This window comes from Phyllostomus hastatus, unplaced genomic scaffold (genome assembly GCF_019186645.2).
Source record: "Phyllostomus hastatus isolate PE091 unplaced genomic scaffold, TTU_PhHast_1.1 phas_scaffold_345, whole genome shotgun sequence".
In the NCBI taxonomy this organism is placed as follows: Eukaryota; Metazoa; Chordata; class Mammalia; order Chiroptera; family Phyllostomidae; genus Phyllostomus; species Phyllostomus hastatus.
The window spans coordinates 24504577-24517667 of record NW_025334024.1 but is presented as its reverse complement, the minus strand read 5'-3'; the positions used below and the strand labels follow the sequence as shown (position 1 = coordinate 24517667).

Below are 13091 nucleotides of genomic sequence, written 5' to 3'. Positions count from 1 at the left end.
GGTGGTGGGTGGAGGGGGAGAGCAGGCACAGAAGTTTGGGAGCACGCACCTGGAGGGCACTGGAGGGTGGTGTGTGTGTGTGTGTGTGTGTCTCCATGTGTGTGTGCACTCAGCACTTCTCGGGACCAGCTATCGGGGTGCCCGGGACTCTGGATCACATCCTAAAAGTTCCCCTGCACCCATTTTGTCCCTCCCAACCCCTCACTCCTGCCCCGGTGGAGCTAACTCAGAGCATGCCCTCGATCCCTCAACAAGGGCCCCAGGAGCTCCTTGGCCTCACGTTGGTCAAGGCATTCAAGACAATGGAGCTCTACTACTGGCTGATGGGCACTCACAGGAAGGATCCACCAGCTTGCCTGGCAGGGGGTAGAAAGCACCAAATGCCTCAGCCTGCGGAGGGTTCGGGAGCCAGCTAGGTGGGGACCCACCATTGAGAGGTGTGGCCAGTCTTGGTACCATTGAGAGGTGTGGCCAGTCTTGGGTGCCCATACAGTATAGCCCACGCACGGGCAGAAAAATACTAATAATGGCTAACACCTGTGGAGCACTTGCTCCACTGTTCTAAGTGGATATTCTTTTATCCTTAGACATTCTTCCATCCTTCCAACGGACCTGGGCACTATCACCCCCATTTTATACGTGGGCGAGCTGAGGTGCAGAGAGTTGAAGGACTTGTCCAAGGTCACACAGCTAGTACAGTGCAGTCTTTCCAGAGCTGTTAGGAGTTCAGCTTAGGACTTATTAGAGTTCAAGAGAGCTGTATACAGAAAAAAAATTTTTTAAATTAAATTCCTGCCATGACGTGGCCAAGAAGAGAAACAGGGCTGATGGAATCATGTATTTTAAGGAAAGAGGAATAAGCAATGTGTCTTCGAGTTTTTGTGTGTTTTTTCTAAGATCTTATTTATTTATTTTTAGACAGAGGGGAAGGAAGGGAGAAAGAAAGGGAGAGAAACATCCATGTGTGATTGCCTCTCATGTGCCCCCTGCTGGGGACCTGGCCTACAACCCAGGCATGTGCCCTGACTGGGAATTGAACGGGCGACCCTTTGGTTCCCAGGCCAACACTCAACCCACTAAGCCACATCAACCAGGGCCTGTGTGTGTGTTGTTTTTTTTTCTTCATTGTAGAGATACTTTTTCTTATGTTAAAGATTATTAAGGGGCTTCATGAGACAAACTAGTATTTACAGTTCCTCAGGAAAAGGCAAAATAAACAAGCCTCAAAAGTATCATCATCAGAAACAATATGCATTCAAAGACGCAGGACAAAAATCAGCTATTCCAGAGCCCGCTGATCATATTGTTTCTGAACTGGTGAAAACCGCAACATTACAACGATGGGAAGTGAGAAAGTGTTCAAGTGCCATTTCTGACACCGTATCCCAAATCGAAAGAGGAACTCTGCTGGGCAAACTCGTGCCCGAGCCTCTCTTTCCTAAACTGATTCTTGATCCTCAATGGCCGCTCCCAGCGGACGCAGGCCAAGGGCGTAGTGAGAGCTGGGTGGTTTTTCTCTAAGTCTTGCAGCCCGCCGGAGCCCTGGGGGCAGCCGGCAGGTGCGGAAGGGAAAGATGAGGACTGGTTAACTGGAGTGCTGGGGGTGGGGGTGGCGGTGGGCGTGGTGACGCCAGCAGTGAGGACGCGATGAAGCTGGTGGCGATGGGTGACGCCGGCACACCGGCAGTGCTGACTGGTGGTGGTGACATGAAGGTGATGACGAGAGTGCCGCGGGGGCAGAGTGATGTAAGCAGAGGGAAGACCCCCATGGGGGAGACCCAGCTGACCGCCAGCCGCCCCCTCTTACCTCCTGCAGCCTCTCTGCCAACCAGCTGGGTGATGACGGGCTCAGGTGCCTCCTGAAGTGGCTGCCACAGCTGCGCATCTCCGGTTCACTCAAGTAAGTGACAGGGAGCCTCAGGGACAGCACGGGACAGCAAAGAGGAGGACTCCCGGGGGCCAAGAGCATGAGCTGTGAGGGATCTTTTGAGACATCCCTGGAGAACTGCAGAGGACAAAGACTGGGGAGGTGAAAGGGGGGATTCTTTTTTTTTTTAGACGGGAGGGAAAAGAAGGGGGAGAAAAACATCCATGTGCAATTGGCTGCCTTTTGAATGCCCCCTACCGGGGTCCTGGTCGGCAACCCAGGCATGTGCCCTGACCGGGAATCAAACTGGTGACCTTCCAGTCCACAGGCTGGTGCTCAATCCACTGAGCCACACCAGCAAGGGGACCAAAGGGGTGATTGTTATCTTGATGCCTCCCCACCTTCGGCCCATTCCTCCTCCTCTCATTGCCTACCTTGGGGAGAGCCCCGACCAGGCAACCAGGAGAGGCTGCGACTAAAGCCTGATGACTCCAGCTGCCTCCAGGCAGGGAGACCGTTCCTAAGCAGCTGAGGCATGAGCTTAGCTGTGTCAGCTCCTGTTGCACCCTGAATCTCCTCTGATCAGACCCACGGGTCACAGATTTGGAGATGTTCCCACCACAGGAGGGTCCTCCAAAAGTCATCCGCACTCTCGCCCGATCCCTCAGTACCCGGGAGGCGGGCCGCCAGAGCCAGGATACAACCCACTGCGAGGCGGCTCAGCTGGGTGCTCTGTGTGGGCTGAGCTGCCAGCCTGGCCTCCCCAGTGGCCTGTCCCCGACCACAGGGACAGCAGGCACAGAGGGGGCAGCTCTTGAGGACTCGGGGCCTGGTGTCTCTCTTGCCCCGCTGGCCTCTCTCTCTCTCTCTGGACCTCCATGTCACCACGGGCAGCATGAACGCTTGGACAGGGAGATGACAGCTGGAGGAGGGACACGGGGGCTGGGAAGGGATCCACAGAGGTGCTGCCCACACACCCCACCCTGAACCTTGTCTCCCTTCCAGTCTGAGTGGCAACAGCATGTCCCAGGAAAGCGCCCTGTGCCTGTTGGAGACACTCCCTTCCTGCGCACGTGTCCGGGAGGCCACCATGAAGTAAGCCGAGGGTGGCGCCGCTTGCTGGTGGTGGGGAAGCAAGACCCCCACTCTTGGTGGCCTCCGTCGGTGTGACTTGGGCCAGCCTGAGTGTCATAGTTCACTCTGAGACCCGCGTGCCATGGGAGGAGGACCGGGGAGGCCCCGGGTGGGAAGGCCAGCTTTTAGTGTGCTCACGGGATGGGTTGAAGGTCTCTGCTGGTCGGCAAGGGCTTGCCCCCGAGCCCCAGCCCCTTTCTCTCGGGCACCCCCTGGCCCCTGGAGCCTGAGGGTACCGGCAGACCCCTGGCTTCCCCACACCCTTCTCTCTGCAGCCTGGGCTCGGAGCAGAGCTTCTGGGTCCACTTCTCCCCACAGAAGGAGACTGAGAAGACACTGAGGTAATTGCTGGTCTGGGGTGCAGGGGGCGGGGGGGCAGGGAGTGGAGGGGTGGGGACACAGGAGGCTGACCCTGTGGAGGCTCCATGCCCACTGCCCCTCACCTGCTCCCCAGACCCCACACTTCCAGCCCCAAGGCGGGGCCTTCACACTGCATTTGAGTCTCCTCCCCACATCCTGACTCTAAGTCTGGGGGCTCCTGCGTATCACGGTTCCGAGCTTGGACGCTGCGTCACCTGAGCGTAAATCCCAGCTCCACCACTTACCCACTGTGTGGCTTTGGACAAGTGACTTAACCTCTCTGTTTTCAGGTCCTCATCTGTAAAATGGGGATAACAGTAGGACCACCCGCCTTAGGGTCACTGTGAGGATGGAATGAGTTAAAATGTACAAAGTTCTTGCAAAGGGCCTGGTTCATCTGAGTGCTATACCAGCTATTATTTTTATTTATTATTATTACCCCACAGTAGCCTTGGGCTCTGTCTCTCACCACCACTGCACTGGGTCAGCTCCTCTCTCTGTCTGACCTCGGCTGTGACCGTGGCCTCCAAACTGGCCCACTGCCCCCAGCCAGGCCCCCTCCAGCCGTTCGCCCCACAGCCCCTGGGGGCATCTCCCCAGCACACGCATCCCACCTGCCGCTCCACTGCCCCAAGCCCTTCAGGCAGGGGCTCCCCATGGCCCCAAGATAAAGTTCAAATCCTTCAGCCTGGTCGTCTCCCTCGCAGTCTGATTTGACTGTCATGTCATCGTTCTTCCTCACCCCTACACCATGCCTGTGCACGCAACACCCCACCCCACACCGCACAGGCGCACAGCACACACACCAAACACACAAACCGCACACAACACACAGGCATCCATACACACCAACCCCCATGCACACACGTGATATACACCCACACCACACAATTTGCACACCACACAATTTGCACACCACACACGCACAATTCCCATACCACACACACGCTACACACCCACACCACACACAGCACACACGCATACCATCCGCACAGCACACATTCAGCCACAAGGGGTGTTGCTCCTCGCTCGCAGCCTCCTGCAGCTCCCCTGCCCCCGGCACTCGGCCCGACAGGCTCGCTCCTGCCTTTCCTGGGAAGAAATGCCCCCCAGTCCTTTAAGACCCAAATGTCAGCTCCTCCTGCAGAGCCCCAGGGGCCCCTGTCTGTCTGAATGAACCGTCCACGGACAGCGGCCCAGGGCCTGTCTGCGGGCCCCGCGGAGCCGGCACCTGGGGGCAGGGCCGCAGGAGAATCCCAGGCTCTCCTCCCTCCAAGGGAGCCTGGCGCGAAGTGCGAGTTGGGGGTGGTCGTGGGTTCGGGGCCGGGGTCAGGCCGAGCTGGACTGAAACCCAGCTCTGCCTCTCCTCTGACCGGCTCCGGGTCCCCGGATGAGCCCGTTGCTCTGCCAGTAAACGAAGCTGTTGGAGCTCAGTGAGATTCTACGGGTCAGGCGGGCTCGCCTTGCTCACCTGCGAGGCTGGCGCAGGGCCCGGCCTGCAGTCTGGGCTCAGTACGTGCCTCCTCCGCGCGCTTCCTTCGAGGCCGGGCCCTCCAGAAAGACAGGAAGCTCCCAGGGCAGGAGCTGCACCGTTGGCCTTTTCTCAGGCCCCTGTCCGGGCCTTTGCACTCAGTTGGGGCCCCCTACGTCCTGGGGGCGCGGACTGGGAGGAAGGAGGACTGCGGCCTGGACAGGCCCCACCCAGGCTCTGCCCTCCTCCGCCCTCAGGCTGACCGAGTGCACCTTCAGACCCGAGCACATGACCAGACTGGCCGCGGGCCTGAGTAAGGCCTGGCAGCTGATGCAGCTCGAGTGAGTGACCGGGCCCAGCCCTCGGGGCAGCTGAGGGGCGGGGCTCCCTCCCGGAGCAGAGCCACCGCTAAGACCTGTGTCTGTCCCCAGGCTGATCCGGTGCTGCCTGAGCCAGGACAACCTCGCTCTCCTCCTGAGCCTGGTGAGGCCAGAGGGACTGCTCAGCCTCAGGTAGCGTCCTCCTCTGGGCCCCTGGGGGCAGGGCGGGGGGCAGGGGTGGGCTCTGGAGTGTGGGTTCCCCCTGGGTAGAGGCCCTGGCCACTTCCTGCACCCAGAGCCCTGCCACCTGGTCACAGAGCGGACCCTGCCCCTTCATCCCAGAGACCCCCCCCCCCGCCCCCAGGCACTCAGAGAAGCCCCGCTCTTCAGGGCGGGGCCTAGGCTGGGGGACTGGGAAGGACAGAACTCCAGGGGACGCCCAGCTGAGGTCCAGAGTGACACCCGCAAACACCATGTTTGCTTGCGTCTTCACTGTGGTCGTTTTGTCTAAAACTTCCAGGAAAAGAGAGAAGAGAACCAAAAAGTAGAATCGTTTTTGAAAATTCCTGTTCCCATCACCTAGGGTTGACGATGGTTCATATTTTTCCAAATTGGCTTCGCTTGCCCAGTTTTGGCTGAAGGTCTCATAAAATATCGCTCAAATATTTCACCATGAATCTTTAAAAAATAAGGACATTTTCTACATAAGCACAGTTCAACGAGGGCCCCCTGCAAAACTCAGTAGCAATTCCTCAGTGTCGTGTACTCCCCGGTCCAATCGAAAATGTCCCTTGGTACCCACAGGGGACAGGTGGCCTGTTGGACCCAGGATCCAGTCAAGGTTCACACTTGCATGGGGTGGGGGAGGGGGGTGGCTCGCAGGACTCTTCCTCTGTGTCCCATCCCCCCCACCCCCCACCCCGCCCCCAAGTTCCTCTTCCACGTCAGCGGCCTGCCGACCAAACCGGCCTGCCGTGCCGCACGCTGGCCCGCGCTCCGGCCCTGTCTGGCGGCCCCGTCCATGTCACCGAGCCCGCCCCTCTAACCCCTGGCTGTCCTGGAGCTGGGAGGGGGCGGAAAGGCTGGCTGTGCTTCAGTTACGTGTTCGTGTCAGAACCAGAAGCTTCGGGTCCAGTGCTGGTCCCTTCTCACTGCGGCCTGGGACGAGGCACACCAAGTCTGCTTGCTCCCCAAATAACGTTTTTTTTAAAAATCGTGGTGTAATACAGTAACATAAAACTGGCCACCTTAGCCGTTTTTAAGTGTGCATTCAATTAATTCAGTGATGTTGAGGACACTCAACCAGTCTCCAGAACTGAAACTGCAAAGCTGAAACTCCGCCCCCACTAAACAGTGCCCCATCCTGTCCCCTCCCCCAGCCCCCAGCCCCCCGCAGCCACCACCCTCCTTTCTGTCCCTGTGGCTGTGATGGCCCTGGGAACCTCACGGAAGTGCACCTGTGCGGTATTGGTCACTTCGTGACCGGCTTTTCCCACTCAGCAGGCTGGGCGGGCGTAGGGTTCGGCCGTGTGGTAGCCTGTGTCCGTTTTCTTTCTATTTAGGGCTGCCTAACAGTCCACGTGTGGGCAGACCGCATTTTGTTTACCACTCAGCCACGAGGGACACTGGGGTAGCTGCCACTTTTTGGCTTTTGTGAATAAGGCTGCTGTGAACATAGACGGGCAAATAGCTCTCTGTGTCTCTGCTTTCAGTTCTTTTGGGTCTGTACCCGGAATTGCTGGATCACCCAAAGTGACATGTTAAAACACACCTTTTCTTACTCTAAAAATAATGTATGTTACTTGTAGACATTTGTGGAAAAGTCCGTAAGAGCCTAAGAAGAAAATAGGACTTTATTTACAATATACAATATAACTTCAGAAGTAGGAATATTTTAAACAGCTCTTTCCGTGCATCTAAGTTAATGAATACACATTTAGAAAGTCCAGAAAATATCGAAAACTGAAGAGGAAATAAAATAAAATCCATCATGAGAATGCCACCATCCATCTAAACAGCTGCCATTAACATTTAATATGTTTTCCTCTCTTCTCTCTTTTTCTCCCCATATATATGTTTAAAGTGTTCCCTTTTTCAAATAGGAGATTGGAATCATCTTTTATACAGTTTTATTTCCTTCTCTTCGCGGTGTAACATTGTGCAGACCTTTCGTTTAATCTAAAAAGTAGTATTAAAGAAATAACATTTTGCTGTTTGGATTGTTGCCATAACTACTGGAATGGGAATGTTCATTTCATGTTATGCTTATGCCTGGTTGTATAATTTTATAGTTTTAAGATAAGCCACTCCCCCCCCGCCCCCCGCCAAAGCCTCTAGCACTCCCTCAGCACTCTCCGCCCTCCCACCGCTTCTGGGGTGGGGGGGCCTTCATCTGTGTCCGCTCCCGTGACAGGGTGGAGGAGCCGTGGATGGCCAGAGCGGGGCTGCTGGCCCTGTGCCGAGTCTGCGCCCAGACCTTAGGCAGCATCACCGAGATAAGGTGAGTCCAAGGAGGGGGCCCCTTGGAGCTCTTCGCCTTCTCGTGACCATCGGGACCTGCCCTCCTCTACACATCAGTCTCTTGTCCTGTGAGATCTCTGGGTCCCCAAGATGGCAGGTGCTCCAGGGACACATGGGACGGGGACACATGCTTGTTGAGGCTCGTGCAGCAGTCAGGCTGCGGGGCCGGAAAGAGGCGGGCAAAGGGCTGCTGGATGCCAGGGACCTGGCTGGGCCCCCACGCTGGTTGCCTGGAAGCGGCCCCTGGGTTACAGGAACACAGAGCATCGTGGCTCCGTGTCTGGGAGTGACGGGATCTGGGAGCTCAGGCCCAGCCGACCGGGCAGCCTGGATTCCAGCTCAGCCGACTCCGGGCGCTGCTGCGGGCCTCACGCCAGCTACCCCCTCCCTCCTCAGTATCTCCGAGACCCAGCAGCAGCTCTGCATCCAGCTGAGATTTCCTTGGCAAGAGAGCCCAGAGGCCATGGCCCTCAGGTGAGACCCAGTACCGGGGGCTCCAAGGGAGTGCCTGGCGATGGGGTGGGGACCGCTGCTTCTGAGCACCATTCCTCGTGCCCCTGCTCAGAGTCCTCGGATGCCCCAAGTCCCTACAGGACCTTGAGGTCTGGTTTCATCCGCCTCCCCACACAGTCCATCCCTACCCTGAGCCCCAGGCTCAGCCCCAGTCCTCCCTACCAGCATGCAGTTCCTCAAAGACCACCTCGCCCCTGTGGACCTCAGGGCCTTTGCAGAGGCTGTTCCCTGCCCAGAACGTTCTCTCCTCTCTTCCCCTCTCTCGCCTCCTTCAGTTGGCTAACTGCCCCTCATCCTTCAGGTCTCGGGTTAAATACTACCCCCTCAGGAAGGCCCCTCCAAACCCCAAGACTTGGTCAAGTCCTCCCTTTGGGAGGAACTCAGTCCTGCAGTATGCATTCTGGGAGACAGACCACAGCTGGGTCTCAGCCCCAGCTCCCCTCCCGGGCCAGGTGCCCGTAGGCAGCGGACAACCTGCACGGCCAGGCCAGCTCCCCGGCTGCACCTCTCCTGCACAGCACTCCCGTAGTTGAATAGTACATCTAGTGCATCGTGGGGCTGTGTTTGGTTAGCATTCACAAACCCCCTGAAGGTAGTCTCCGCAGGCAGGGCCCGAGTCCCTGATGCCGACTCGGCTGTGTGCAGAATGCTGCCTCCCCCTCCCCCTCCAGGCTGGCTCACTGTGACCTCGGCCTCGATACCTGCCACAACCGTCTCGTCAGGCGGCTCATGCACACGTGCTTCTCGCTGGAGCGGCTCAGGTCAGCACCCCGAAACTGTCTTCTCGGGTCCGCCCCAGTGCCCACTTCAGGCCACACATGGGAGGCTGGCCAGGCCAGCATGGGGGTGAGCAGAGCCGGGGGCAGTGCCAGACCCTGGCATTCTTCCCTGTGCGGGAGAGAATTGCGCTTGGCCAGTGGGGACAGCTCTGGGGTGGCACACGGGAGCCCTGTCCCTCCGGCAGCTCTCGGGTGGTCCTGCACCCTTTCTTGGCCTCCCCACCTCGAAGCAATTGATGATCCCGGAGGCCATCCACCCTGATCCTCTGGAATGTGCTTGGCTCTTTCCAGCTTGTCCCAGGTAAACCTCTGCACGGCCAACTCCCAGCTGCTGCAAAGCTTGCTGTCCTTGAGGCTGAGGAAATTCCGGTAGGCAGACAAGACTGTCACTCGGGCCCACACCACCCCGCCCCGCCCCCACTAACCAGTTCTCCCGCCTGAGCTCAGGAACTGCGAGTCCAAACCCTGTGGGCTGGGACCCCAGCTCAGCCCCAGAGAGGCATCGGGGGTGTGCTCATAGACATGGTCACATGGCAAGAAAGTAATTCCCTTTTTCACGTCCTTCCTTTCTCTTCTTTTTCTTTATTATTTGGAAAGAATCACAACCTAATAGAAAAGTTACAAGAAGACTGAGAACTTCCATATATCATTTCCCTAAATTTATCCTCTGTCAACATTTTTCCCCCATTTGTTCTTTTCTTCCCTCCCTCCCGCCTCCCTCAGCCCTCCCCTCCTTTCTCTCCCTCTTTCTTCGATGCCCCTTCACCCCTTCATATTGCAGTGGGTTTCCCAAGAGCAAGGACACTCCCTCCCATATTCCAGTGAAGGCATAACATTGAGGACACTCAACACCAGTTACACTTCTATTGTCTAAACTACAGTTGAGAGCCTGGTGTTGCCAGTTGTCGCAACAATGTGGTTCCTGGCATTTCCCCCCTCCAGCCCTGGACTCCATCCAGGGTCACACACTGCATTTCGCTGTCCTCTCTCTTTCGGCACCCTCCCCTAGCTTCGGAGCAGGTCCTCCGTCCTTCCCTGCCTTTCACGATATTGTCATGACATTTACACGTCAGTTACTTTGTAAACCGTCCTTCTGCTCCTGGGTGTCTGGTGTCTTCCTCCCACTGAAGTTCAGGTTCTGCATCTTGGGCAGGACTATCACAGATGCACTACTGTGTTCTGCTCAGCATGTCACCTCCGGAGGCACACGGACGTCTGTGTGTCCCCTTCCTGGGGATGTTAACTGTGGTCACCTGGAGAAGGCAGTTTCTGCCAGGTTTCTTCAGTTGCCAAGCTGCAGCTTTCTTTTCCCTTTCTAATTAACACGTCGCTTTCATGGAAACACTTTAAGACTGTGTAAACATCCTGTTCTTCCTCAAACGTTCACCCACGGAGTGTTGGAATGTTGGCATTCGTTGGGAAGCTCTTGCCTGAAATCAGCTACAGGATGATGGCTGCAAAATGGAGCTTTTCTAGCTTTGGGTTCTGTGTTAATCCGACTGGCTGCCAGTGCATCTGTAGCAGCTCTCCAGGACTCGCTACTTTTTTCACTGTTCACATAAAGGCGCAGAGCTCCTGGAACATGACAGTAACCAGCCAGGCTTTACTGGCAATGCCCGATTATGGGGCATCAGTGGTAAAGTGGCCACTGGAATGACCAAGGTGCAGGAAAATGCTGAGCTAGCCCATGCTCCTGTCTCCAAGCTACATCTTGACTTAATGGTCCCCACGGTGGGAGAGATTTATGAAAGAAAGGAAGGCCCCCCCCAGTGCCCCCCAAGAACCGCTCCCCACCCACTTCCCTGCCCTCTACCATGATACTCAGAGCTCCTGCCTGACCTGCTGCCCTTTGACCCCCACCAGGCTGGCCTCCAGCTGTGTGAGCCCGGAGGGTCGGGCCAACCTAGTAATTGGTCTGAGCCGCTGTCACCAACTGGAGGAGCTGGAGTGAGTCTTGGGGTGGAGGGGGCTGGGGGTGGGGAGGACAGAGGGGCTTTGGGAGGCTGGGGGTAGATGTCAGTGGGTCACTTTTCTCCCTGACGGAGCCCAGCCGCTGTGGGCGTGGCCTGGGGAAGGCTGAATGTTGTGTCCTTGGCCCCGGCGTTACCAGTCCTTCAGAGTGACCCTGGGCAGACAGCAGTGCCTCTCCAGGCCCTCCCCTTCTCTGCCCAGGGTGGCCGAGGGCATCGGGGTACAGGGAGAGCTCAGGAGAGAAAAGATCACTGTGTTGGGGGGGTGCTCTTGTGCCCCCGGCTCTGCCTTCCTCTTTTGTAGCCGCATCCAAAGCACCATTTCTTAGCTGGGTCTATTGTGACTGCTGTGTCCCCCTCCTCAAGGGCCCCGCAGCCCCACTGTTGGAGCCAGGAGTGCCCCCCGGAAGCCTGGACAGGAGGGGTGGTCTAGGATCAGCTCCAGGGGCTGGGCAGGCCTGTCTAACCCTCCCCTCATGCTTGGTCCCCGACAGCTTGTCGAACAGTCAGCTGGGCGAGGAGGTGCTGAAGGGAGCCCTGGAAAACAAGCGCCATCTGAAGAGGCTCGAGTAAGTGGTGTGGTTAATATGGGGGGGGGGTGGTGCGGCGGAGGGGGGCGGGGCGCGGAACGCTGTTGGGAGCATGTCTAGGAACCTTTGCATCTTCTGTGAACACAAACTGTGCAAGGTCTGCCCTGGCCAGGGTGGCTCTGTTGGTTGGAGTGTCGCCCCGTCACCAAAAGGTTGCGGGTTTGATTCCCGGTCCGGGCACGCGCCTGGGTTGTGGGCACAATCCTGGGCCCTGGTGTGCACAGTCCCCATTACAGGCACACGCAATCCCGGTCCAGGTGCCTGCCGGAGGCAGCCCACCCATGCCTCTCTCTCCCCCTTCCTCTCTCCCTTCCTGTCTGAAAGCAATGAACAAAAGTGTCCTTGCGTGAGGATGGATAAAATAATAATAATAATAATAATAATAACAATAATAACAACAACTGTGCAACCCCTGAATGGACCCCGGTGAGCTGAACGCCCTCCTTTTCTCTCCCTTACCTGGTTCTGGGCGCTATCAAAATGCTTGGTCCCAGCAAACAGAATACTCACTCCAACCCACCCAAGCCAGAAACGTATTGGCTCACGTCACCAAAAATGACAAGGCAACTGACTTCAGGTTTGGCTCGATCCAGCTCTCCATCGTGACTGCAGCCTCAGGCAGGCCGTCCTGCTGCTACAGGCCTGCTTTCCTCCCGCTCCGGGCAGAGGGAGCACCTTTCGTCCAGAACCTGCCTCGGAGGCCCCAGGTTGAGTCTCGGGTCACATGCCCATTCCTAACTCAGTCTCCGTGGCTCTGAGCTCAGTGCATTCTGATTGGCCACATCTGGGTCACGGGCTCACTCGGTGCTCTGGGCTTAGTAGGCCGCGGTATTTCAGGCTGCTGTTAACAACCCAAGGAAACAGAATCTGGGCAGAAAACACACCCACAGATGTCCGCTGCCGTTTGCCCACCATCGTTTTTCCAGGTTAACTGTCATCTATCATTTGGAGTCCCCAGATTCTTAGAAACAGCAGAAACAGCCTCGGTCTAGAGGACAGCTCCCCGCCTTGCACAGACTTAGGAGCATCTAGATGGAACGCTTAACGGGGCATCTTCTGCTTTTAATCTCCACGGTCTTCTGGTGACCAAAAATACACACAGTTTCTAAAAAGTTCCGTCATGGCAGAAATATGAAACACAGGGCGTGGACTCCCCTGAGAGCGACGCCCCCGGGGAAACTTCCGTGAAAGAGCAGTTGGTGAACTTTCCTCCAGAACTGTTGTATTTGATTTGAATGCAGTTTAAAAATAGCCTTCTGCCTTGGTGCCGACTAACAGTGACATTCTGCCACTTCGGCCCTCTTGGTCCCAGGGATGGGGGCGCGGCATGAGGGAGACCTTTGGCCTCAAGGTTCCCTTGTCTTCCCGCCCAACTGTTCCTTTGGCTTCCCCACTCTGTGCCTGCCCCTCTGCTCAGCCTTCCCACCTTCTGGAAGCTTTTATTTGGAGGGTTGGAGGCCCAGTGAGGTCATTCATGGGTTGGGTTCCTTCGAGAGTGTGACGGATAGGCATTCAGCTGGGCCCCTGAGCCAGGGCCCGGAGCTAGAGGGGCTGCCCCGTCCAGCTT

General features: G+C 57.0%; 1 protein-coding gene and 1 long non-coding RNA gene across 5 annotated transcripts in view; one reads left to right on the top strand and one right to left on the bottom strand.

Annotated features, from left to right (window-relative positions):
- LOC123805705 lies at positions 1–5079 on the bottom strand. The gene is made up of 4 exons (XR_006783354.1): positions 4833–5079; positions 3607–3659; positions 1808–2021; positions 1–757 (listed from the first exon to the last, which is right to left on the bottom strand). It is a non-coding gene; the product is annotated as an uncharacterized LOC123805705 (long non-coding RNA).
- Positions 1–13091, top strand: part of NLRC5 (NLR family CARD domain containing 5) — an 82327-nt gene that overhangs the window by 60153 nt on the left and 9083 nt on the right. For 3 of the 4 annotated variants that reach the window (XM_045818381.1, XM_045818383.1, XM_045818382.1), the window contains exons 28-38: positions 1817–1900; positions 2873–2962; positions 3277–3342; positions 5090–5173; positions 5264–5344; positions 7566–7652; positions 8069–8146; positions 8857–8946; positions 9256–9333; positions 10828–10911; positions 11429–11503. In XM_045818381.1, coding sequence (XP_045674337.1) covers positions 1817–1900; positions 2873–2962; positions 3277–3342; positions 5090–5173; positions 5264–5344; positions 7566–7652; positions 8069–8146; positions 8857–8946; positions 9256–9333; positions 10828–10911; positions 11429–11503 — 897 coding nt within the window. Of the gene's footprint in view, positions 1–1816; positions 1901–2872; positions 2963–3276; positions 3343–5089; positions 5174–5263; positions 5349–7565; positions 7653–8068; positions 8147–8856; positions 8947–9255; positions 9334–10827; positions 10912–11428; positions 11504–13091 lie in introns of those variants that run through there. The other variant, XM_045818384.1, reaches the window with a different exon arrangement.